This window comes from Ambystoma mexicanum, chromosome 12 (genome assembly GCF_040938575.1).
Source record: "Ambystoma mexicanum isolate Mex_15411 chromosome 12, UKY_AmexF1_1, whole genome shotgun sequence".
Lineage (NCBI taxonomy): Eukaryota > Metazoa > Chordata > Amphibia > Caudata > Ambystomatidae > Ambystoma > Ambystoma mexicanum.
This window is the reverse complement of record NC_090936.1, coordinates 418,298,683-418,324,368: the sequence shown is the minus strand read 5'-3', so window position 1 is coordinate 418,324,368 and position 25,686 is coordinate 418,298,683. Positions and strand designations below refer to the sequence as shown.

Genomic DNA, 25,686 nt, shown 5'->3' with positions numbered 1-25,686 from the left:
AAGCGTCATCCTCAACCCCCATGTTAATTGCACAGAGGGACCTCCTCCAGGTGCACTTTTGTACACTATGTCCCCTGCGTGCAATTTTCCTCATTTCTGATATCTAGTAGAAAAGTGAGCAGTAAAAGGTAAGCAAAATTGCCTTTACTCAGTGGGAAAGTGGGAATTCCACCTGCAAAGTACACTTTTCAGGCAGCTTTAACAATTGATTTCTTCTGCTTTTACCAGGTGGTAATGTCGGGCGGATTCCATAGGAATCGATTGCTTTAACGCCAGCATGATACTCCATGCAGCTGTTAATGCACCCCCATTTGTAAGTCAGAGCGGGAATTGGAGTCAGGCTTGTTATGCCTTTCCACTCCCCAATTTTGACTTACAAATGCACAGATATGAGGAGGTTCATATTTTCTGCCACTTTTACTGATCTGCTTCCCCGGCCAAATTATCCCAAAGCATTGTAATCTATCTGATCTTGGACCGTTCCCTATGGATAACATACTCCCAATTTTTTTCTCCAAAACCCATAGGAAGCTGATTGGCGCTCACGAACCTGGTACTTCCGACCTGCACCCATCAACGCCACATGTTTCGCATCTGCTTTTCCCATTGTCCCACCAATGAACCCTATCCCCTTTTCTCTTAGAGACAAGCGCAGCGTGGCCATCAATTGTGGCAGACTGGTGCTGTACAACACCACTCGCATTACATTGTGTTTACATGCATACACGGTTAAAAACATCTGTGATCAGATTAACTGTCTAATCAGGTGCACACAATTTAAGCTAGTTCTGCCAGGTCCTACTGCCACACTCTGCTGTGTATGCTAGACATTTGTTGTTCATGATACGACAATTTTCACATACACGAATATTATAACACATATAGATTTTTCTGCAGTTCCAGTACCCACATGTCACTTTTTAAATTTGCTCATTTTGTTCAATTGCATTGCAATTCATCACAAACTAATTTCAAGTCTGAGTGATTTAATATCATCTTGGCATATGAAGGAATAAAAGATTTATTTGCCACACTCTCCACTGTGAAACTTCATTTGATGCCTCCTATGAAATGCCAAACGCTTCTTTCTATGTGATATATATTTTTTTTATTCACATGCAATATTTGCGGCCATATTTGAGCATTTCTTATGACATTTAAATGTGCATATCTGACTCGATTGCATTATTATTATTATGGTATTTATTGAGCGCAGACTTGGCTTCAAGAAGCAAAGGAGCTCTTTAGAGAGGTATACAACAATACAGATGCATAACGCAGTGATTTACAGTAGTATACAACAGTACATGCATAACGGAACTCTTTTTAGAGGTAACAGAATAGATATACAGCGGGGGTGGGATACAGAGGTGCACAGAGGAGGTGGAGCAGCTGTACCGGGTGGTGAGGAGGACATGGGCGGGCGTCTTCTAGCGAGTCAGGTGGCGTGAGGGTGAGGGTGATGTGATGGCCTACGGGTTGAGGCAGAGAGATTCCCTGAAGAGGTGGGTCTTGAGTTCTTTTCTGAATTGTAGGAGCGTGGGGGCGAGTCTGATGCTAACGGGGAGGAGGTTCCATAGTCTTGGGGCATAGGCAGAGAAGGCTTGTTCTCTGGTCCTTTCCTTTTTGCAGCAGCGGATTTGAAGTCTGCACGTGTCCTGGCTTCTGGTGGTGTGCTGTCCGCCGGAGATGCTGAGTTTATCCACGAGGTAGCTGGGTGACTTGAAAGCAACTTCCTTATAGATGATGCAGCAAGATTTGAAATAGATTCTTGCATGCAGTGGGAGCCAGTGAAGGCCGATGAGGGTCGGGGTGATGTGGTCATATGTGCGTAGATTCTTGATGAGGTGTGCAGCAGCGTGTAGGACACTTCTCAGGGGCACAAGGGAGGACGATGGGAGGTCTTCGGGGAGTGCATTGCCCCCATCCAGGTGGGATAGGAGCAGTACTTGAATGATGGATATAGAGCTGCCTGGCGGGAGGGAGAGCTGATACCAAGCTGTCTGAGTTTTCTTAGCTATGTGTGTCTTGAAGGAGAGGTGTTTGTCAATGTGGACCCTGCGGGACTTGGGGCAGTAGTTGAGGTCAGGTGTGAATTGCCTCAGCTCATCGCGGTCATCTGTGCTCCTATTCCTATTTTCTCCCTTTGCTGCATTTGGTAAGTTGATCCTCCTGCCCCTTGAGAATTTTCTTTTCTCTGGGACTCACAGGCGCTTCTCTTACGTGTTCAACCATTGAACTTTGATAGCATTGTCTCAATGGCGGGGTGCAGCACCAGCTCTACCTCTCTACTGGTGGGGGATTTGCAAGGCTTTGAAAAAAAGACAAATCTACTTTGCTACTGCTCCAAACCCTTCCTACAAGACCCTGCTAGCCTCTCTCTCCTGGCCAGAAACATGTGCCCTTTTCATGTGTTCCTAAGTGTATGTTCTCTATTATCTTGTACACAGACACATCGACACCTCTACACTTATTTATTATCTCCAAAGCCTATAACACAGCCATATTCTTCATCAACTCACTGGCTCTAAACTGCAGCAGCCACCTAGTGCTTCCTCTGCTTTTTCCTCACTCTACGTCCGCCACCCACATTAATTTTCTCTCACTGGCCGAAGTCGAATGGATCCTTTCTTTAAAGTTATCTGCTAGTTTTCAAATGTTTCTATAAACGAACCCCTCCTTTTACTCAATGAAATCGATCCCTTTAACTCGCAATCCCAATTATAGCTGGTTGCCCCAAATCATTTTACTACACTGTGAATTACTCTCTCAATCCGGCAACACTGAAATAATCTACATCCGACTCTGCTTAGAACTATGCCCAGTCTATCCTGTGCCATCATTTTAAAGAGCATTTGACCTCATTCACTATGATCCTCAAAGAGGAAATGCAGCATGCCAAACTTCTATTTTATTGGAGAAACATGAAACTGATCAAGTATACTTTCCTACAGTTGTTACATCTCCCCGAATGAGACCTCCCACCCGTTGTCTCCCAGACATATATCTGGTATGTTAGCCAGCATCCCTCCAATGTCATGAGCAGTGCTTGTCTTTTTAGTTTTGGCCTTCAGCTGTGCCACTGGAACACTGGGTGGTGGCAAGGTCCTGTAGAAGGAATAGTGGAGTTTGGGATTGTCTGGTCAGGGAACCACATTGCAAGTAGAATAGAGATCTCATTTTGTTCCCTTTGTTATCTTGGTGTCCTGACTCTCCTTTCCCCAGCAAATCTCTACGGAAGGGAAATCCCAGTCCATCATTTGTTTCCATACTTGCCAACAAGGAGCAAGTTGAAGAAAAGGTTGCTAGTTCCCTGTTCAGGCATGTGAACAGGCAGAGAGGCACTGCTGTTGTGCTGTGAAAAGTAAAAGTAACCGTTTTCATTGGCCCCATCTACTGACCTCCTCAATTAACCTCCTCAGCCACACCTTTGTCTCCTGCACCCCTCCTTTGCCTCATAAATTCCTGCTCACCTGAGCCAGGCTTTCGCATGGCCCTCATCCTTGCTGCACCCACACAGTCCACTCTTTGCCAAACCATCTTTTCACCCTACCCGTCAGTGTATGTACATGTGATGCCAGAGCCTCTTCTAAGATACCCATTAATTTACGATAATAAATACTTAAAATGGTGTTGATTGTAAATTACAAACTGTTGGAAAACTGCCTTTCACGACTGAACAAGGACTGTTTGTTCGGTGTACGTAACTACGACATGCCCTCTTCTCCATTCCTGGAGGTATACACTTCATAAATCTTTCGAAGGCCTGGGGCCAAAATTGTTCTACCGTAAAGCATTATTGTTAACAAATGCATGACCTTAAATAAATACAGGTAACATTTTGACAAATTGAATGAGGTTGGCAGTAAAAAGCAAGCAAGGTTTAGCAGGAAACATCACGCTTTAAAAATCTAAGATTAAAAAGACTGCATCCTTGCACATAAAGTACGTGTCCTTAAAATGATTTCAGAAGTTGTGTTAAATGTACCTTCCTGCAGCCAAACAATTTTGCAGATTAGAGGTCTGTTGTGTTAAAAGTTCTCTACTGCCCTCACCCCATACATTCCCTCTACTACCCATATGAAATGTTCCAAAATGGATGTCGGCAAAAGGAAAGGGAGCACACCATTAAATGCTAATAGATGATGAGTCTGGTGTTGAGGTGCCAGCCATGGAAGCCTCTTGAAAGGGGGGGTCGCTTGGGGGGGGGGGGGTAGGGGTCTCCGTAGGTTAATATGATCCCAGGAACCTAGCTGACCTGCAATGTCACACACCTATACCTGCTATATACCAACTACAGCGGTCTCAATGGTTGCACACTACATTTACACACTACATACTTAACACTCACTACTTATTCAACTTCACTATCTACATTAGCCTCTTTCTAAATCTACCTGCCTCTACTCTCCGCCCTCTGCAACTAATCCAGAACAGGACTGCAAGATTTGTCTTTGGCCCCAAGCCCTGGGATCTTATCTCTCCAGCTCTGAAATCTCTCCATTGGCTCCCAGTGGATGCAAGGATTAAATTCAAAACCCTCTGCATTGTCCACAAGGCTTTCTGGGGCCTGGGTCCAAAATACCTTCAGCTTTCCCTCCGCAAATACCTCCCCTCTCGAGCTCTTTGCTCCTCTACCTCCAACTCCCTCAGGGTCAGTCGTTTTTCAAAGAAACGAGCTGGGGGTAGATCTCTGTCTTGGCCTCCATCTGGAACAGCCTCCCTGCCACTCTAAAACTTGAGGAGAACCATCTTTGCTCCCCCTCTCCCCTACTTATCTGTTCTCTCTTGGCACCGTGCACCTGGCCACCCTCTGTCCTCCGAGCCCAGGTTCCTGCTCACCCTGCCACCCTCCCGCACTGCCTCCGGGCCACCCCTTGCACTGGGGTCTGTATCTGTACCCATATTGCCCCCCCCCCTTTATTTTTTCTTCCTGCACTTATCAGACCTACCCTGTCTGCTGCCTTAAACCTAGCACTTGCAAATTGCTGGCTGCACTACCACTGTTTGTTGCCTTTATTATTTATTTATTGTTATTTATCTGTTTCTCCTCTGCTTCGCACCCCTTCCATGCACTTTTCCCCTCTCCCATGCACTTGCGCGTTCTCAATGTCACTGGGCCTAGTAAGATCGCTGTTTTGTTCTCCCCTGTTCCCCTCCCTTGCCTTGTCGCGCTCTGAAACACTTGTGTACGAGCGTGATAGAAATAAAATATCAATATCAATATTAACTGGTTGAAGAGCCAGGTTTTTAGGAGTTTTTTTTAAACGGTAGAAGGAGTCTTCACTTTTAATGTTAATGGGAAGCTCATTCCAAAGTTTAGGGGCCATGTCTGGGAAACTACTACCCCCTGCTCTGGAGCTTTTGAACAGATCTGAGCATTCGCGTGGATTCTTTTTTGGAGATAGAATTGTTTAGGTAAATGGGAGCCTTACTGATGAGGCATTTGTGGGTGATGCACAGTGCTTTGAAGATAATTCTTGCTTTAATGGGTAACCAGTGTGTCTCCCTCCTAATGTTGGAGATATGGTCAGATTTCTTGATTCCCAGAGCTGCTCATAGCGCTTTATTTTGGATTAGCTGATAGAATTAATGCTCTTGCTAGTGTGATGCAGTTTGAAGGCGAGAGGAACTGGCAACTCAATGCAATCAGTTTAGAGGTATAGTATGTGGAAGCTGCTAGTGCACTTGTTTATTTTGTATAGCACCCAAACCCAGTACGTGTATTCGTTAAGCAAGTAAATAACGTTGCACAATAATCTTGGGATTAGGTCCCAGGATGACTATCATTGGTCCTCAGCCATTTCTGAATGTTGCGTCTGAAGCTAAGGTAGGTTTGGTCAGTGCGGAGTGTAAGGGGGAGTGAGTTCCATGTTTGCGCTGCCATAACTGGGAAGATTCTGCTACCGGATTTAGTTAGATTGAATCGTGGTACATTGAGGCACAATGAATTGGCAGTCCTGGAAGGGCGATTAGAGGCTTTCCTGACTATGCAGTTGGTGAGATAGTGAGGCAGCGTTCAATATTAATATCTGAGTATTCCGCATGGAGTGCACTGATTGGAGCTCACAATGAGAATTTCGGTTTTATCATCGTTAAGTCAGAGGCTATTCAATGCCATCCAATTTTGGATTATTGAGTAACATTGATGGTTGTGGTATCTTGGTCACAGTCCCCAGAGATAGGGATGAGTATCTGGGTACCATCTGCGAAGTTGGTATAGATAGCATCCAGCGCTGAGAGGAGGAGCTTTGTGTAAGCATAATATGTGGTGGGTGAGAGGCTGGACCCTTGGGAAACACCGATGGGCACTGATGCGGGGTCAGCTGCTTCTTTACCAATGCTTACTCTGGACGTGCATTCAGCTAGAAAGGATTTCACCCACAGGGTGGCGTCGTTGGAGAAACAAAAATCTTTAGCTAGCGTGGCACAGAGTTTGTCATGGTCCACCAAATCAAAAGCTGCAGACAGATTTAATAGTAGTAGTATGCAGAGGTTGTCTGAGTCCCTGATGTTGTTGATCTGGATCTTAAGATCCAGGAGAGCCGTTTCTGTTCTGTGGTTTGGCTTGAATCCAGATTATCTGTCTCCATGTAGTAGGTTCTGTTCAAGATGGGGTTGAATTTGATTATACACTATTTTATCGATAATCTTAAGCCGGTAGTTGGTAGGGACTGTTCCATCGAGAGATGTTTTTTTTTTAGTAAAGGGGTCACCCATGCTTCTTTTATACTTGCTGGAACTCGATTTGTATTAAAGGAAGCATTCACAAAATTAGTAATGATGGGGGTGAGGAGAGGGATGCAAAGTTTAACTAGGTGGGCAGGGAAGTTGTCTCCTTTGCAGTTAGAAGCGTTTATTTTGGCGATAGTGTCTGCCACTGTGTCTTGTGAGACTGGGCTAAATTGAGATTCACATTGTCCTTAGTTGTCTTGAGGTTGGTTTCCGGTGTGTTTTTATCAGCTAGAATTTTTCTTTTAGTGAGCATTTTTCTTTTGGAGCAACTCCACTTTGGAGGCTAAAGCATCTTGGATAGTCGTGCACCATTCCTTACTAGCATTGGCAGGTGAGGTGGCTGGGATTGCATTTTCCAGTTCCTTAAGAATAGAGAAAAGTTCTTTGGAGTTAGAGGATGCGTTACTAATACGTGTATTGTAAACCTTGGCCTTATGGGTAATCATTTCAGCTTTGTAAGTTTTGTTAGCATCTCTGTAGGCTATGGCAGAGTCTATTGTCAAGGTTTTTTTTTGATATGTACTAGCAATCTTTTAGTTCGTCTCAGCGAGACCAATTCCTCATTAAACCAAAAGCTCTTGCGTTTGTCAGCACGGCGTGTTTTGGGTGTTAAAGGTGCTGCCATGTCAATGGTGGCAGTAAGGCACTTATTGTAGGCCTCTGCTAAGAGATCGGGGTTGTTGCTAGTAACCAAATTGGATGATAGTTCATCTGTTATAATAAGGGCTAGGTTTTCAATTGTAAGCTTGGAGGTATTTATAGTTTCGTAGGTAGCTGTTACCTTGGTTGCCATTCCTTTGAAGAAAACACTTTGACAAATAAGGGGCACCACGGCCTATATCTTGCACTTAAATATCTGATTTTTATTCTGAGGACAAACCGTGGTTTCCAGCTTTTTCATTCATTTGTTAGTATCATATGTTCCCCCTGTTTCTTTCCAAGACCTTTTTTAATGACTTTTTTTAAATCTAGGTTTTGGTCCTGACTTTCATGCATGCACTACCCTTTGTGGCCATTCCAAGACAGTCCATTCCAGGTTCTCTTTCAGTCCTGGTGGCCTTATTATTACTCTGTAAACGTAACATGTGTCCTCTTGGACCCAATGAATACAAGCCGACCTGTACGTCGCCAAGGGAACACGTGTGGTAACTGTTGCAAAACTGGACTGATAACGGCAAGGGTGTTGCTATGCTGTTTGACCCCTGATGCTCTAGTAACTACTACTGACGTAGCCAAACATGCGCCATGCTCAAACCTGGCACATCACTACAGCCCTAGCATTGCGTAACAGGTTAATAATTCTCTCTGTGAGATATTGCACAGTGAATGTTGCCATGTTTGTAGAATGCCTGAGTATTTGGAGCGATCAGTTCTGCCTGTAATCCAGCCGATAGGGATTCAAAGTGCGCAAAAAGGGCAATCATGTCATTGCAGGTCACTGTAATGACATGCCTAAAAAGAACATCACATGAAACACTATGCTCCAGGGTGCAGGGTTCTGCTGAGTTACTAATCAGTTTGTCCCATTACCCAGGGAGCCCTGTCAACAGACACAGCCAGACACACAGCACACCCCTCCTGTGCATACACATTGCTGTGTGATTATGCCTCAAAGGCATTGCTGCTGCTATCATCTAGAATCGTGTATTGCAATGTTATCTTGTAGCTCTAATCTAATCCAATGCATGAAATGCTGTTCCACCATATGCAATTTACTGTCATGCTCTTGTGCAATGCCAGACTAGAGGCTAACCATGTCCCTCCTTATAGTCCACCTCAATCTCGGACCAGATCAGTGACAGTCTAGCACTTTACAGGTGCTAAGCAACATTGAGCTAGTGTTGCACAGTAGCATAGAATCGATGTTGCCAGGTTGAAGGGTAGCAAGATTGTGCTTTACCACTTCATTCAATGTTTCATTCAGTGAAAATGTAAATGTTCTACTTCCTCCAGTTGTTAAATATTTATCAGGTGTTTTATTCTTATTTCAGATTCCGAAATGGTTAAACACGAATGTGAAAGAAAACTAAAGTAAAACTCAAATTCCCCACCGCCTGTAAAATGACAAGTGGACATGTTACTAGCCAGAAGAAATGTTCCGAGGCACCACACCATGTGTCCAAAGGTTGCAATGGAAGAATTGGATCATGGAATCAAAGCAGAGGTTATACACAAGACCCCAGTCAAAATAACTTTTCCCAGAGTCCGTACACTAATCAGTTTTCTCCTGCGAGCAGGAACGCTTCAACATCCCAACCTGAATATGGAGCTTTGGAGAAAATGCAGTATGCTCAGTTTCATCAGTACATGACCTCCAATAACTATGCTAATGTAACCTCCAGCAGCTATGCTAATGTAACCTCTAATAGCTATGCTAATGTAACCACCAATAACTATGCTTATGTAACCTCCAACAACTATGCTAATGTAACCTCCAATAGCTATGCTAATGTAACCTCCAACAACTATGCTAATGGAAGGCAATCAGAATTCCAACAATTACATCACGCAACAAGATACATGAGAGGCGTGCCAGCTAGCCAAGCGTACAGCACATCCTCAAATGAGAGGCAAATGGAACTTACAAGGCAACAGAATTCCAATGCACCTGGCTATTCTGAAGGACGGCACAATTCTCAGGGCCCAAACGTGCAGTGCCAAGCCACTTCTGCAAATGTACAAGGGACGGCTAGATCTGAATCGAGGCAGAACTCCAACATGCATGGAGCGCCACCACCTTATGCAGTCCATATAAACTCTCAAATAACTCTCAATGTGCAAAATCAATGGCCATCTAAAAGTGACCCTTCATCACCACCACAACTCGCACCCAACCACTACCTGTATCGCCAAGTGGAGGCCCCACTCCCAAGAGATGGGTCAAGTCAACAACCAGCAAATGGCCAACAGCAACCACATGTGCAACTTCCCATCGAGGTTTTAAAGTTACTGCATCCTCAACAAGTTTATAGACACACAAATGAACACAATCTGCAAAATGTATTATCAGACACTCAAAGCACCTGTTTTATAGGACCCCAAAGGCCACAGAACACCACCGTGGAAACAGACTATCCAAATGTAAATGATTATACTAAGAGTGCTATCGGAAACGCACAACCTTCATTATGCAACGGGTCATTTCAGGTTGTACCGAATTACAGGCAGGAATTCACTACTTATGTGGCCCCTGCTTGCACTCCATACAATGTAGGTAATATACCAGACAGTGCTTCCAGCAAAGTACCGGAGTGTGTCACAGAATTATTGGATACTTCCCCAAACCTTCTGCTTCTTCCAATGGTGACTGGTAATGTTAAGATAACGAAGGAACAGATGGTTCAACTTCGTGAAAAACTGGTAGGCATGTCAGGTGCCTTCCTTGATGCTCTTTTATACTTCAATGAGAAATACAAGGTATTTAAATCTTCAAGTTGTAATACAAATCTTCCAAATTCAAATGTACAGCGTTCTACCCTTGCTCAAAATGTTAACAAAAATGCACCGCAAGCAATCATCTGGCCAGTTCATCCAGACATGGCCTCAAATGCAGAAGGTTCTGCAGTGTCTGTTTCTGCTGGAATTGCATACCAGCAACATCTACTGACGCAACGCAGGGCAACTCAGGAAGCAAACTGCATTCATCCGCCATCTGTGCCCCACACAGGACAACATGACCTTGACAATAGTCATCCAGGGTCAAAATCCTCCCCACAATTGACTACTCTTGCCTGTCAACGTGCCAGGAATAGGGATGAACTAAATTCCTCTGCTCCTTTCTCCGATTATTTGAGAAATACATATCTGTCGTCTGAAGAGAAGAATAAAGCAGTTGTGGGTTATGCGCAAGAAGGTTTTGACCAAACTAAAGCTTGTTCAGCTCTTACTAAGGATATTAAATCTGAGCCTATTAATGAAGAAACCGAATCTACGGCAACCTTAATTGGTTACCATCCAATGAATGATCAGTGTGCCTTGGCAGATGTACAGTCTGCAGATGCTACTAAATTGCAAAGTAACGTTGAAGAGAGTTGGGAAACTGCTCTTTCTGTTGTTCAAGACTGGCATGGAAATGCAACGAGGAAACAATTGTCCAATGGAATGAGTCTGGGTTTTCAATGTCATGAAACCAAGCAAAATCCGGTTGATCTGCCTAGTTCTGATTTAGCATCTACTTCTTGTAATTTTGATTATAATGAAATCGTTCCACAGGTGGTACTCTGGAAACATGCTTCCCCACGAACTGAAAAGCGAATTAAGCAAGCGGTCAGTGATGTAAAGCAAAACATTTTTTCTAGTGTTGATCTGCAGAAAGTAACTTCATCAAATAATCATTCCCAAAGTAAACCACCTTCCAGAAAAGCTGATTGGGTATGTGAAAACAGTAAGACTAGCAAATGTCTTGCACGTAGTGCAACTGTGTATACACCTGATCCATTGGGGTTTATTATCACCAAGTCTGCTGATCCTCAGTTTGCTGTTGGAAATCCAAAAAGCCCCAGCAAATACCAGGGAACCATACCTCCCAGGAAGGAGGTCTGTATAGCTTCTAAAGGTGCTGCCCATGGCAGATTGTTACAGCCAATCAAGGACAAATGGCCAGGTGACATAAACTCGTTAACAAATGTTGACTATCTGTCAAACATTGATGACCAGCTTGAGAAATTAGATTCTGACCTGGCTCTGAGATGTGATGACAGTCGAAACGAGTTTATAGTGGCTGGTAGTGCTAACTGCAGAATCCCTTCCCAAAGGAAGAGCAATAAATCATTGTCAATGAAGAACCCAACAACACCTCCCATTCCTTTGGAAAATGCCAAACTTTCTCAACCCAAAATAACAATCCCCAACGAACTGAGTATGCCAGAGGGTGAGCTCATCGAGGATTATGGGTATGATCAGCAGCTGATGATCACAAGTGTTTGCTCCCTTGCAGAAGGTACCACATTTTATGATTCGCAAATCGCCCAAGTATTTGAGAGTGATTGTCAGATGCAATCCCAAGATTCAAGAACTCTATTACAAGAACTTGTGGTGCCACAATCGAAGACCGAAACTGGTACCAAAGGAAACGTATGTGAAACTGAAACATTGCCAGAGGCTCAGCGTTTTGATGAATCGCACACTCAATTTCAATCCCTGCCTGTTGATACGATTTCTGTTAGTAACAACAAGAGGATTCCAATAGAAATCTTCAATAATGCTTACAACAATAACCCTTTGGCTGCAATGTCGAAACCAGACCAAGCAAGAGCTCAAACCCACTTTGGGTCATTAAATGTTAACATAGACACTGCTGTGACATACAAAAGAACAAGTGGCGTCGAGCATTCATTAAATCCAGTTAATACTCCAAGTGAAGTTGATAACTCTGTGAGCAATGAAAAGGAACGTGCAGGACAAGGGCCCGACATGACTGACTGCCTGCTAGAGGAACGCGCATGTGCTGAAGGAAGTTCTCAATTGTCTGACCTTTTGAGAATGTTTCCTTTTGGCATAGATAGAATGGAAAGCACAGACATGTTGCTAGAAAGTCATATCGTTCCACATAAAGAACTTTATCAGAGAGAAGGCACCATTATTTCTCCAAAAGTTGATAATTTAGAGAAAGAGGGCTCTAAAAAGAAACAAAAAGATACATGTGAGTTTACAGATGATCAAATGGTGCCACAATATGAAAAGAATTTCACCCTTTCTTCCCCGGACATCTATTCTACTGTTCAGGAGCACCCAACAAATAACAGAATCCATAAATGCTTACTAGTTGAACAGAGCCAGTTCAACCCTTTGAACACCTCTAGTGAGGAACCCCTCAAAAGAGATGGCTTCTTGACTTGCACGCATCCTAAAACCATTCAGAAGTATAGTAATGACGGATTACCAATATTAAAAACAAAAGGGAGCAAAGGTCCTGTGATTGGTCCTACTAGAAAAAACAAAAAATTTCGACTGATAGTTAAAACAGACTTTTTGAAATCTAAACATTCTACCAAACCTTGCCTTGCTAGTAGAAATGAATCCAAAAGTTTGGTCTCAGAAAATGATAATCGACCGTGCATGATTTCATCAGATGCCTCGCTAAGGAACAGTGAAAAGAAACCTGGCAGTGAAGGAACAATCAGAATGTCAGATTTTGTGAGCTTTCTAAAGAAAGAAATTGGGCAGGTGGAAAATCAGTCTGTAAAAGAGACAACTTGTGCAGGAAAAGAATCGGGTCCTAGGGGTCGCGGTGAAACTGTAAATAGCACCAAAATGGGCTCTGCACATGAGTTTTTCCAGCGCCGAAAAGCCGAACAAATTAAATTGGGAACAAAAATGCAAAATCAAGCAAAACAGCCAGTGCAATATACAAAACCTTGTCCCCCCTTTGAAACATTGAAAAAATCCAGGGGAATGGAAAATGATCTCTGCTTGGAGCAAAATATTCCCCAGCATCCTAAGGCTTCTGACATGGCAACATCCTGTAAGACGACTCCTGGATCACACAAAGGGGCATTGCAAAATACTTGTAATGTCAATACAGATGTTAATGAAAGAACTGATGGGTTTTCAGAAAAGGAGTGTGAATCTAACCCAGGTATTGATCACAAAGTTTCTCCCTCTGGAAGGAGTACACCCAGTGCAAGTACAGGTTTTATTGGAAAAAGAAAATCTTATGATATCGCAGAGGAAACCATTGCAAAGTGTCGGATGGCGAAGGCTACAACAAAGGGACCACAGATAACGCCTCTTGCATCTTCCTTCCCGCAATATGCTGCTGAATGGAAATCATACATGGTGTCGGAACCTCTGGTTTTGCAACACGGCACAGAAAGACCAAAGATGCTTGAATTCAAATTGTGCCCCGAAGAGTTACTGGGATGTCGTTTAGCAGATGATAAGTCTTTACGCAGCAGGCAGCTGTCTGGCAAAGAGAACAGCTTATTTGAAGGTAAACGCATGTATTTTTCTGTAGATCTTCCCACTAACAGCCTTCGTCTTAGATATGTTCTGTTCTATATAGCACACGGTGGCCATACTAATGCACTGATCTGCCAAGGACATTTAGGGGGATGGACATAATTAACATTGGGAGGACACCTGACATTCTTTTGGACGGCAAACGCCCACAATTTAGCATAACTGATCTTAATAGGGAAAAGATCACCTTAAAAGGGAAGATTGATCACTGCATATTGTCTCTAATCAGGGATTGAAATCCCATAGCGTAATGAACATTCTATAATAACACTGCAATGTTAGTTAATGCAATCCGTGAAATCCATTCTTAACCATCTAGTTGCAGCATTAAGTGTTCCCACACATCAATATATACCTCGTTTGCTCTTATTTATAGTGATTTATAGGGATTAATGATTATACTGGGGGAAAAGGAGAGATGATGATTATCATTACTAATTTGACCTGATAAGTTGTGATTTGAAATGTTACTGTGATTTGTTTTACCCCCTGCTTAAATATTCATTGAGTCTCGGGTCCATGAATATGCATGGGCTTCATTGCAAAAGAAAAAGGAATGCTAATATGACACATTTGCAATGGGAAAATGCCCAGTTTGATTTGTTGCAAGAGACATATTTGGATAATAAACCATAGAATTGTTGCTCAAAATACAGTTGGATCCAGGAAGTGATAACCTCCTAAGTGACTGCTGCTCATGCAGGGTTTCCTTTTTAGAATGATAAACAGTGTTATTAAGATTCTTAAAACAACTTGATATAGAAAAAGTACATGGACCATAACTTGTCTGAGGATTGGGGCTTTTACATCAGACTGCTTTTGCACCTCTGGTAGAAATGTGTTTACGTTCTGTAATCAATAGGGAATCATAGCAGTCAAGTCAAAGTCTAACTTTTAATGCAAATAGATTTTGCAGTTCATTTCAGCAGGCCAATACACTTCATGATTATCTTTCTTGGTAATAATGCACACAATTACCGATCCAATACCCGCACCAAAGCTCAGTATCTGGTGTATACCGAGCTGAAGCTGCCAACAGAACACCACTCCTCTCACTATTCTACTCCCTCTTCACCTTACTAACCCATCCCACCTTATCATTTACAGATCCGCCAGAGCGCTTGGGGACCAATTCCGTTGGTGACGGTGCGCGTTACAAATACCTTTAACATTTAACAATTGATCAGGGCATCCGAAATGTACAAGAAAACTCTAGTGACTCTGATTTTAAAAATAAAATGTTTTACTCATATCGAGTTTGCAGAAGAATTTAGTCATAACGAAATACATTGCCTAAATCAAGAGGTCATCTCAGTTGTGGGCAGTAGTTTTAAGCTTCATATTTTCACAGGACAAAACTATATATATATATACATATATATATTAGTGGTTGGCTCTAGACAAACAAGGGACACAATTTGCCCCACAATGTACCCAATGCGTACCTACTCAAGTAATTGTATTGCAATAACCAACGTGTTGGAACCATTCTTTGAACTTAGGGAAGCAAGGTATCTAGGAGGAAACTTTCTCTTTCTCTCTCTCTCTCTCTCTATATATATATATATATATATATATATAATGCAAGTATGTAGTAAGTATGTAGTAAGTGGGTTTTATTACCTACTTATCACATGTTTCACAGTACGCAAAACTCTAATAAGAAAACAGTTATTTCACTATTCAAAATGGCAAGCTTATGAATATTGCTATATATATATATATATATATATATATATATATATATATATATATATATATATATATTCAGTAAAAAAACTTTGTTAAAGGGACGTTATGGTTCAAAGTAAAACCGAAAAACCCCTGAAATTCGCCAGTTATGGTAAGCTAAGCAACCATAACTCGCGCCACCACCGTGAACTGCTAAGACTAACACCCAGGACATCAAAGAGACACACGAGGCATGAGCGGGGGAGGGGAGAGACACACGGGGCATGAGCGGACATGAGTTTGTGTGCAGGCGCAGATCCCGCTCCTCGGCCCTCCGCTGGCCACCGTGTGCCGATGGCATGAGCGGGGGGCTAGAGGAACAGGCGAGACACGGAGCATGAGTGGGGGTGGAGGGGACAAGAAGGACACACGGGGCATGAGCAGGGGGGAGGGAGGAACAGGAGACAGACACAGGCATGAGCGGGGGTGGGGGACTTACTGTGCAGGTGGCAGATTCTGCTCCTGCTGACCTGACAAAGCCTCTCATGCGAGGAACAAAGATGGCGGGCGTCTCTGAAGCCATGACGCACTGCACGCTTTCACCGCATCCAATGAGAGAGAACGTCAGTTGTCCGCGGATATCACGCAAGCTGCTTGCCCAGTCACCGTCCTGTCCGCGGACCGAACAGGGAAGTGTGTCCGCGAAGCAGACACAGATATCACTAATTTCTTTTGACCTACTTTTTGGTCATTTTTTAAAAAACTACTGGATGGATTTTCACCAAATTTGCAAAAGCACGCTTTCGGGACCAAGCCGCTGCTCCTGGTCCAAATTTGGCGAAAATCCGTCCAGCGGTTTGGGCTGTAGACGCGAGCAAAACATTTTTCCCATTCAGTCTATGGGGAAAAAAAAAGTTTTGGGGACCCCCCCTATAACTTTGCCCCCCCCGGACGAATCCTCACCAAACTTTGCAAAAAAAATTCAGAGTGACCCAAATACTTTTTTTGCAAAGTTTGGTGAGGATTCATCCGGGGAGAGCGAAGTTGTAAGCTGCCCAAAAAGTGCTCTTCCTATGGAAACGCCAACTTAACCATAACTACATGGCCACGGTAGTGACCATGTAATATATAATATATGGTGGGATTGGCAAAACATCAATGCACATATGGGAAAGAACACACATTTTTTTTTACATAACATGTTTTACAGAAGAGGTGGGTCCCATCTCATGTATTGGGAGCCAAATTCTTATAACATTAACTGATTCAAACAGCTTCAAAATGACAGTGTTGACGTTTGGCACTGTAGAAAGGTTCATTGACACGGGTTTGTTTCAGCCATTAATATCAGATTTGAGCTGCTTAGAGTTGGGCGGCCTTCATCAGGACGGGAGAAAAGTTGGTGGAGAGACAATGAATGAAGAGTCCTGTGTGTATCATGTGTTCCTTGTTGAACACAGTGTAGGTGGGACTACGCTAATGATGGCTGTAGAGGGTTCTTCAAGGCTAGGGAATGAATCTCGAAAAATGCTTTGTAGATGATAGTCACGATCAAAACCCTGTAAGTATGTCATATAGCAGGCGTGTATGTGCTCTCAGTTGGTATGCGTGTCGTGTCGGCCTTGAAGGACCCTCTACAACCATCATTAGCGGAGTCCCACCTACACTGTGTTCAACAAGCAAGATTTTTGTATTGGTCTTCCAATCTCCTTATTTCAGCATGGGTTTCTAAACTTGGCTTATCTTCCTTTTTTAGTTTACGAATACCAATTTGCAGCCATCGCTTTCGTCTCTAGATTTCGATATCAAAAGGTCGTACATGTCTTTTTATAGACATCCCCTGGTTATTCTTTCTGTATTTTGTATTTTCACACACTAGCCTGATTAACCATGCTTCGATCTCATTTCCAGTTTGTAAACCCATACAATCATTAAGCGTGAGTGTTACCTTTTTACATATATTACCAATGTTAAGATCCGACCATACCACCCGATTACCCTCCTGGTTTGATTCCAAACCACTAATAGCATATTGACGATTCCAGGTCAGAGCAGATTCTAAGCACAAACACAGTCTGGCTTGGTCACTATATATATTCTTACTAATACATAGACTTTTAGTGATGTTGATCAATTGTGAATTGCCACATAGATAATCCAAATTAGCCTTTCTTTCCACATTGTTTGGCCCGGGGTATCACCTGTTGTTCGTTCATTTAATATAACTCTGTTCCATAGTTCTAGAAAACAGTCACTGCTTGCCCTTAGCATTATCAGATTTCTGAAGTAGTACACAATCTGGATAATGGTGGTATATGATTCCTTAATTGAATGTTCCCCACACCTTGCACTTATAGTTAAGCGCTTTATATAGAACACATATGCAAGCAATATCACTCAACCTGTGTTGGTACTCATTTATCGACCTTAGAAGGATGAAAGGCTGAGTTGATATGTTTAAGAACAGATTAAATCAGTGACTCAACCCCTGAAGTGTGCCTGAAATAAACCTTTAATGAGTCTATCAATTATTGTGTAGAATTCCAGAAAGACTAATTATTTGTTATTCCTGGTCTTTAGTAATTTAGGATCACTGCTCCAAGTGTTACACGTGTGGAACCCCCTGTTTGTTTTTAAGAGGCCTGAACAATAAAGCCAGCCACTCCAGAAACAAAGACCCACGTGGCGCTGGCCACAGCCCAGGAACTTACATTTAAAAAAAGAAATATTTTTTTTAGGGGTATCCAGGGAGACCTGAGGGGTCACAACTGTGACCCCCGGCGACCTCCCAAATGATGTCCCTGCTTTAGTTTAACATTAGGTATATTTAAAAATATTGTCAAGAACGTCGAACTTTAAATCATCAATTTTTCATGCACAATTTGAAAACTAGGTAATCTAGAAACCAAACCTGCAGTGCTCATGGGATGGACTTGGTCACGAGAATATTTGTATTCTTGCCGTTTAATGGATTTACAGAGGATGTTTCCGAGAGAGCATTAGAATGCAGAGGAAGTATAAATACGCCTAAAGCACCAATCAAATTGTTTTGTTTAAATAAATAACTTTGCCCCAATTTGGATTTGTTTTATTAAATCTGGCCGTGGCAGGCTTCAATCGCAGAGGTAGATGATCTATGGAATAAGTTAGACCAGCGCAAAATGTCAGCCGTAGTCCTACACATCCCATCATCTGACTATCACACTGTTGGCCACACTTTTCGTCTGCACAATCTGACACATTCTTCTCACTGGCCTTGGATAATAATTGAGGCTGACATAGAGTTTATAGAATTATATCCTTTACATGTACAGGCATTCATGAAATCATTAATCAATAAAACATTGTTACTGAACTGCCCTGACTAAAACTGGGGATGCAAACCTGCCGCCTCACTTAGCATTTGTGTACATTTCCCTCATGACTCAGGTAGGCCAGAACACACGTAGGAAGAAGTCACAGTCACGGCTTTCTTCAGCTGGTCTCAAGCATAGCAGACTTGGATATCCCCACATGTGAAGCAAGTGATTTCCAGGTCTCCACAGACAATTACAAGTTTGCAGATAACTCTCGTTCATGTCTCATTCCTCCAGTCATTGGCTGAAAGCTCGCCCAGTGGTGTCTGTACCATTCTTGACAAATGGTGTGCTTCCATTCTTGTTTTCAGCCCACCCCCTTTGAATATAGAATACACATATTTCACATTCTTCATCATGGGACATTACACAGAATAAGTTACTTCAATCAGGGAGCTCCAAAACTACAAAAAATGAATGACCGCAGCCCCGGATCCTTGGGTTACTCAATTGCTTACTAATTGCACATGGTGATAGTCTATCTCCTAATTGATAGCCTACTCCTGAGCTCATTTTGGTAAACGTGCTAATTTCAAAGTGTTTCAGCAAAGCGTGGGGTTATCAAGCACTTTAACACAGTACACAGAATCTGTAAATGCCTCCCATAATGTACACATGGCGAGATTCAATTACATGGATTCCTAGGCAATCTGCCAGCAGGAGCTAAATACTAGTGGGTTCCATGTGAGCCCAATGCATTTAGACAGATAAGCAAATCACATGCTCGCATCCATACAGTGCTTTTTTAACAGGTGGACAGAGAGTGGAGGCGAAAACAGTGATTGTGTTGCTTGTCTCCACTCCTCCTGACAAAATGTCAAAAATCCCCCAGAGGGTTTGAGCATGTGTGAAACCACATGTAACCGTTTTATGCAATTTCTGGCGCTTGGGTTTGTAGGGGGTTATGGGGTGACTGGTAAATGATCCACATTTACCCCTGAGCTTGTGGCTACAGCACATGCCTTTTGTTACATTTGGAATTTATTATTGGAATTGGATAACGTTTGACTAGTCCTGCAGAGCATACACGACTGATTATCATCATCAAAGATCCATGAAGAAAGGTAAGTACAGGTTGTACAAATATTGCTGTTATCAAAAATATTAACGATAACAATGAAACATTAACAACTTCGAACAGACCACAGAATAGGATTCATTCACAAAAAGCCCAATGATTTAACGTTGCCTGCAGTGTATCTGTTCTTAATTGCTTCTTAGTGCAGTGTTTTGTATTTACCTTGCCAAATCCATCTGCAAATGCATACTTCTAAACAAAACACAATTATCTGCATATTTACTAGGAGTCAAGAGGAAAAGTGATGATTGTAGCAATAATATTCCACAGAGGAAAAGGAAGTTAGAAGTATCCCTATTTGAAGGTAAGGCATTGGAAACAAGCCACCAGATTGCACACTACCTACAATTCCTGAAAATCTCATATCAGTAATATGCATCACCATTGCTCGTATCCGAATGATCCTCTGAATGTTCTAATTCTCTTATTAATATGCATCACCATTGCTCGTATCCGAATGATCCTCTGAATGTTCTAATTCTCTTATTAATATGCATCACCATTGCTCAATCCTGAATGATTCTCTGAATGTTCTGATTCTCTTAGTAATATGCATCACCATTGCTCATATCTGAATAATCCTCTGAATGATCTGATTCTCTTAGTAATATGCATCACCATTGCTCGTATCCGAATGATCCTCTGAATGTTCTAATTCTCTTATTAATATGCATCACCATTGCTCATTTTTGAAAGATACTCTGAATGTTCTTAAACTCTTGGTGACAGAGGAACAATTTCTCTTTTCTCAGAATGTTCTTATGCTTTCAGTAGCACACGTCACAATTGCTCATTTCTGAATGATCCTCTGAATTGTCTTAAAGTTGTTGACCTTTTAAGTGGAAGGTTTCATAGTTCACTGTCCATGTGCCCAAAAGACCCACAAGGGGACATGTTTGCAGTGGGAAGAGAGGGTAGTAGGAGGTTCTCCGGTCTGGAGACGTGTGGATGTGTGACTCCCTCCTAGAAGGGTGATAGGAGTGTTGTTAACCTGTCAGTGTTCCCAGATAAAATAACTAGCAAAAGGTGTGGCTTATTCTCAGTGGGTTTCCTCTTACTCCCTCATACCACTGGTATTCAGAGACTGGGGGAACAATTGGTCTGTTTTTTCCGCACATCACGTAATCCCGCGGTGGTGACAACAGAGACTTGCAATAGTGGCTATTTTTTGCCACTGCTCATTTCTCTTTATTATCCAAATGCCAAGTATGTGTCTTGTGATGACAGGCACACCTTCTACCCAGTTATAGCAGACCTTCTAAGTCTGGCTAACTAACCAAGAGTGGCTGTGACTTGGCATTGCATTAACCTTTATTAACTGACTTCATGATCATAGAAAAGGAACCTAAACTCACAATCTAATCCCTCACCCTACAGGAATCCCCTCACCCTTGCAAAGTCCACATGGATCATCTTTGAATTCCAGATCCTGTTCAGTACTATCAACCTGTTGATCTAAGTAGAAAATGTCCCTTGTATCATCCAATGCAATGCTAAAACATAAACCCAAGATTTGATTTCCTTCCGGTTTGGCTATTAAGAACATTGCGATTAAGAAAATATGCGTACGACTCCAAAATGCTGCTACAAGATTTAAGGCTAACGTTACATGTGACCGAAACTACAGCAGCTATATGGGGTCCCATGAGCGTCCGGGTGAAATGAAGGTGTGCATGCACCCGCATATCTAGCCAACCAGACGGTGGTACATTATATCGTTGCATCACCTGAGCACATGTTAATTTATTTGAGCACTTTGTTAAGTGTGCCATGCTACCACTTGACAGTGGGCTGAAGCAGTTGGGAGCGGCGCTTCTCTACGTTTTACTGTTCCTAGATGTTTATTTTAAAAAGAAACCGTTCTGAAATAGTTTTGTTTTAAAATGAAAATGTAGGAAGAAGTTGAAGTTGCAATTCAGTGCACTGCACTGAATATTCCCATAAACGGCGTTTGTTGGGGGTTTGGATTGTGCGTGGGAGGGGTCATGGCGATGGGGTTTGTGAGGAGCAGGGGCAGGCCAGCAGGGAACATACTTCTTTGCATACACTTCGACCACTGCCACATCTATTGTATTGTAGTCGTCATTTATATAGCCCCATTTTCCCATTTGTATGGCCTAAATGTGATTTGTGGTTGGAATGCCCTCGGAGAACGAAGCCCAGGTACGGAACAAGAGGGACTTGAAGAGGCACCTTTGCATTCTGCCGGAATTGGGAGGACTGGGTAGGCTCCAGTAAGGAACCCAAGAGGTCAGGTATGTGGACGGGTGCTGTTTATTTATTTGCATTTTTAAAGTGCTCACACAGCATGGGGGCATCGAGGCACTGTTACAGGGATATGACTTAGTTGCCCATTTATAACGCACTTAATAACCAGAGGTTTCTAAGCGCGGACCCGGGGATCGAACCTGTGTTGCTTCGCGTCGGCTTGTTTCCAAGGCAAGCACGTTGCCGCTGAGCTATCCTCCCAGTTGATGGTCAAGACAGAGTATTAGTGCAGGGCACTCGGTGTGTGCCCAGCTACACCGAATTTGTAGTAGGTTGTCGCAGTATACTAATGGTAGGAGGTTTGAGGCATGTCAGGGGTCTTAGTGAGGTAGGCTATGCGAGCAGCTAGGCCGAATTTGACATAGCCGTAGCTGCATTCTAGAGTGCATGGATGGGGAGCCGTGCCTGCGGCATGTGTCCACTGACTTTGTGCTTTTATACATACCTTAAACTCGGACGGAGTTTATCTTTGGTGTCGCTTTGTCAGGTTTTTAAAGCTGCTCTTTCAAGTGCATCTTCTGGTGGGGTTAGCATACTCCATATATTATTAAGAAAAGGAAAGCTGTATATGTAAATCACATTTAAGGAAACTGGTATTATTGTTCCACCTTTCAAATTCTAAAACACATATTTAATATCATAAATTGATTTTATTAAACAATTATGCACATACAGAGACACAATATAATAAATATAAAGATAAAATTAATCTCTTGAAACATAAAACACGTATTAAAACCAACAGTGCCATTATCCACTCCTTTGTTTTCTGAAAAATAGGAGTAATGTACAAACAAAATACAATTTTATATACTCCTCCTCTAGCCCAACTTGTCCAAGTTTCTGTCCTCGAGGCTTGATTACGCCGGACATTAATCAGGGGCTGTTACAATATGTACGTGTAGCCTACTTGACTTAATCAGTTTATCACACTCCTTTCAAAGTCCCTTGAATACATAAACCAAATATATTTCATTAAGATTGGTCTATAATTGATCCAATACAAAAACACTGTAGGATCCACCTAGTGTATACATATGTGAGAAGTTCTCTCCATATCTTACCGGTGTGTATCAGAAACTTCTTCAGACCACCTTCTCCTTCAAATGATGATCAAGCTACCTCCATTATTTAAGGTGCATCAAAATAATACATCCACTAGCTATTCTGAGAAGTACAAGGATAATTCCCCCCCCCCCCCCCCCCAGGTGGGTTTCCCATTTTTGCTATTAGGGGTTAGCATACTACCATTGGTAAGTACATGGTTAGTGGCATTATTTGAGTGCATCAGGCAATTAGATAAAATAGACATTGCTGCCTATGGCCTAAAACCAGTGGTATAATTTCCTGTCTACAAAAGAAACCACCATCTAAGTGCGTCATGTTTTATGCCACCCAGGAGCATTTTATTGCATCACCATTCATAACCCCAAAAACCATCTAAGTGTGTATCGTGTCCTATACCCCAAGTTAAACTGGGGCACTTCCGCTCTACCGCCAGTGAAACTTATGAATTGTGCGTTCTGAGTGCCTGGGTAAGCCCCTTGATAATTAGATAGGGAGGTCCAACTGAGTGTCTGATATGTCCTATCCTCAAACCAAGCTAGGCATTCTACAGTCGCTACCTCTAGTGGTTCTTCTAATCGAGCATTCTGCCCAGACACTTTTCAGTGGCAACGTTCAAGGAACAATCAGATCTTCAGGTGTTGTTCAGTAACCGGAGTGCACCAGTTACAGGGCTCTAGGTTCGGGGTGTGGGTGGGTAACTGATGTATGTTCGTCTGTGAGAGTGGAAAGTAGTGGGCTTTTCACAGTGTGTCGCTGCGAACGCTGCCAGCAACTGCTGTAGTGTGAAATTGTTGGTGTTTTGTTGGGTCTGGGCCAGAACTTTTGTGTGAGGTGCAATCAAAGGATAGTGTGAAGAGGGATTCAAGAAGAGGAAAGTAAAGGCCATGTTTTGAGGGCCTTTCTGAATGCAAGGTGGTTGTCAATGTGGCACATGTGGAGAGGGAGAGAGTTCAAGATAGTGGGAGCTTGGGTGGAGAAGGGGAAACCTCCCAGTATGTTGCATTTATACCGGGGGATAACTAGGAGAAGTGCTGCGCTGGATCTGAGGGTACTAGAGGGTTGGTAGCGTGTGAGTTTATCTTGGAGGAATTTGGGCCCGGTGTTGGGGATGGCACAATGAGTAATGCATATGACTTTAAAGGTAGTCCGTCGACCAATCGGGAGCCAGTGTAGGGCTCTCAGTGTGGGACTGATGTGTTCTCTGGGTGAGAGGCCAATGAGCAGACGGGCACCTAGATAAAGGCACTTTGCATAATCTAAGCGGGAGAGGCTGATTGTGAGCATGGCAGAGATTCTGTGTGGGTAGGTGAGGTTTGGGAAGATTCGTCTGAGGATGCGTAATTGGAAAAAGCAGGTTCTGGATACAGAGTTGATGTGTTGGGAGACGGATAGATTTGAGTCCAGCGTGCATCAGAGGGTTTTTACCATAGTGGAGGTTGTGGGGGGTTGGGGAGAGGAGGGCCTAGAGAGTGAGGCAAGGGGGTAGGTTGGGGAAGGAGAGCGGTTTTACCGTAAACTAGGATTTCTGTTTTTCCAGGGTTGAGGATAAGGCTGTTGGTGGTCATCCAGTGATCAATATCCGAGAGGTATGATGAAAGATCCCAACGGGTAGAGGCTGGTTATTCTGGGATTTTGAGGATGATTTGGGTATCATTTGCGTAGTTGTAGCAGGTGAGATCATGGGAGCAGATGAGTACACAGAGTGGGCTGAAATAGATATTGAAAAGGAAGGATGATTGGAATGCTCCTGCGGAACCCCTTTCGGCACTGGGTGAGATATGGAGGAGCATGATTTGCGAGGGATTGGAGATGAAGGAGGAGATCCATGTTGGAGCAGTGTTCTTGATTCCTGAGGAGTATAGCCTGTCTAGGAGTATAGTATGGTCAAAAGTATCGATGGCGGCCAAGAGGTCAAGAAGAATGAGCACAGCGCATCCTTCCACATCCAATGTTCTTTTTAGGTTGTTCCAAACTGACATCAAGGAGGACTCCGTTCCTCAGAGGGGTCTGAAGCCTGATTGGGCAGGGTCAAAAAGGTTGTTGGCTCCAGTGAAGTGGCAGGGCTGCTTGTATGCTGTGCGGTCCATGAGTTTGGCCATGACGCGGGTGTTGGAAATGGTCTGGTAGTTCTGGGAAATGTGAGGATCGGACATGGGTTTTTTGAGGAGGGCTTTGATATAGGAGGTTTTTAATGCTTCCGGGAACATTACTGAGGTGAGGGATTGGTTAAGGATTGTGCGTGCAATACTGCCTGCACAGGTTGATAGGATGTTTTTGAGGAGTGAGGACAGGCATGAGTCTTCAGGAGATCCTGACAGGCGGCTTTTCGCTAGGAGTGAGAGCAACTCCTGGTGTGAGATGGGGGAGAAAGAGGAGCAGGTTTGCATCAGAAGGGAATTGGAGCATGGGACAGGAGGTGAGCGGTTCAGTGGGCGGGGCATCATTGCTATTTTTGAGAGGATGGCACTATGTCTATCAATAGCGATGTGAAAAAGTTTGGATAAGGCATTGCATAGGGATTGGGAGTTAAGTGGGGGAGGGGTTGAGCAA

General features: G+C 43.1%; 1 protein-coding gene across 2 annotated transcripts in view; it reads left to right on the top strand.

Annotated features, from left to right (window-relative positions):
* The window catches only part of LOC138513593 (retroelement silencing factor 1-like), a 78,764-nt gene that overhangs the window by 36,537 nt on the left and 16,541 nt on the right, over positions 1–25,686 (top strand). Inside the window, exons 2-3 of one of the 2 annotated variants that reach the window (XM_069628567.1) lie at positions 8,727–13,666; positions 20,027–20,104. In XM_069628567.1, coding sequence (XP_069484668.1) covers positions 8,797–13,666; positions 20,027–20,104 — 4,948 coding nt within the window. In that variant the 5' untranslated portion in view covers positions 8,727–8,796. The remainder of the gene's footprint in view (positions 1–8,726; positions 13,667–20,026; positions 20,105–25,686) is intronic. The other variant, XM_069628568.1, reaches the window with a different exon arrangement.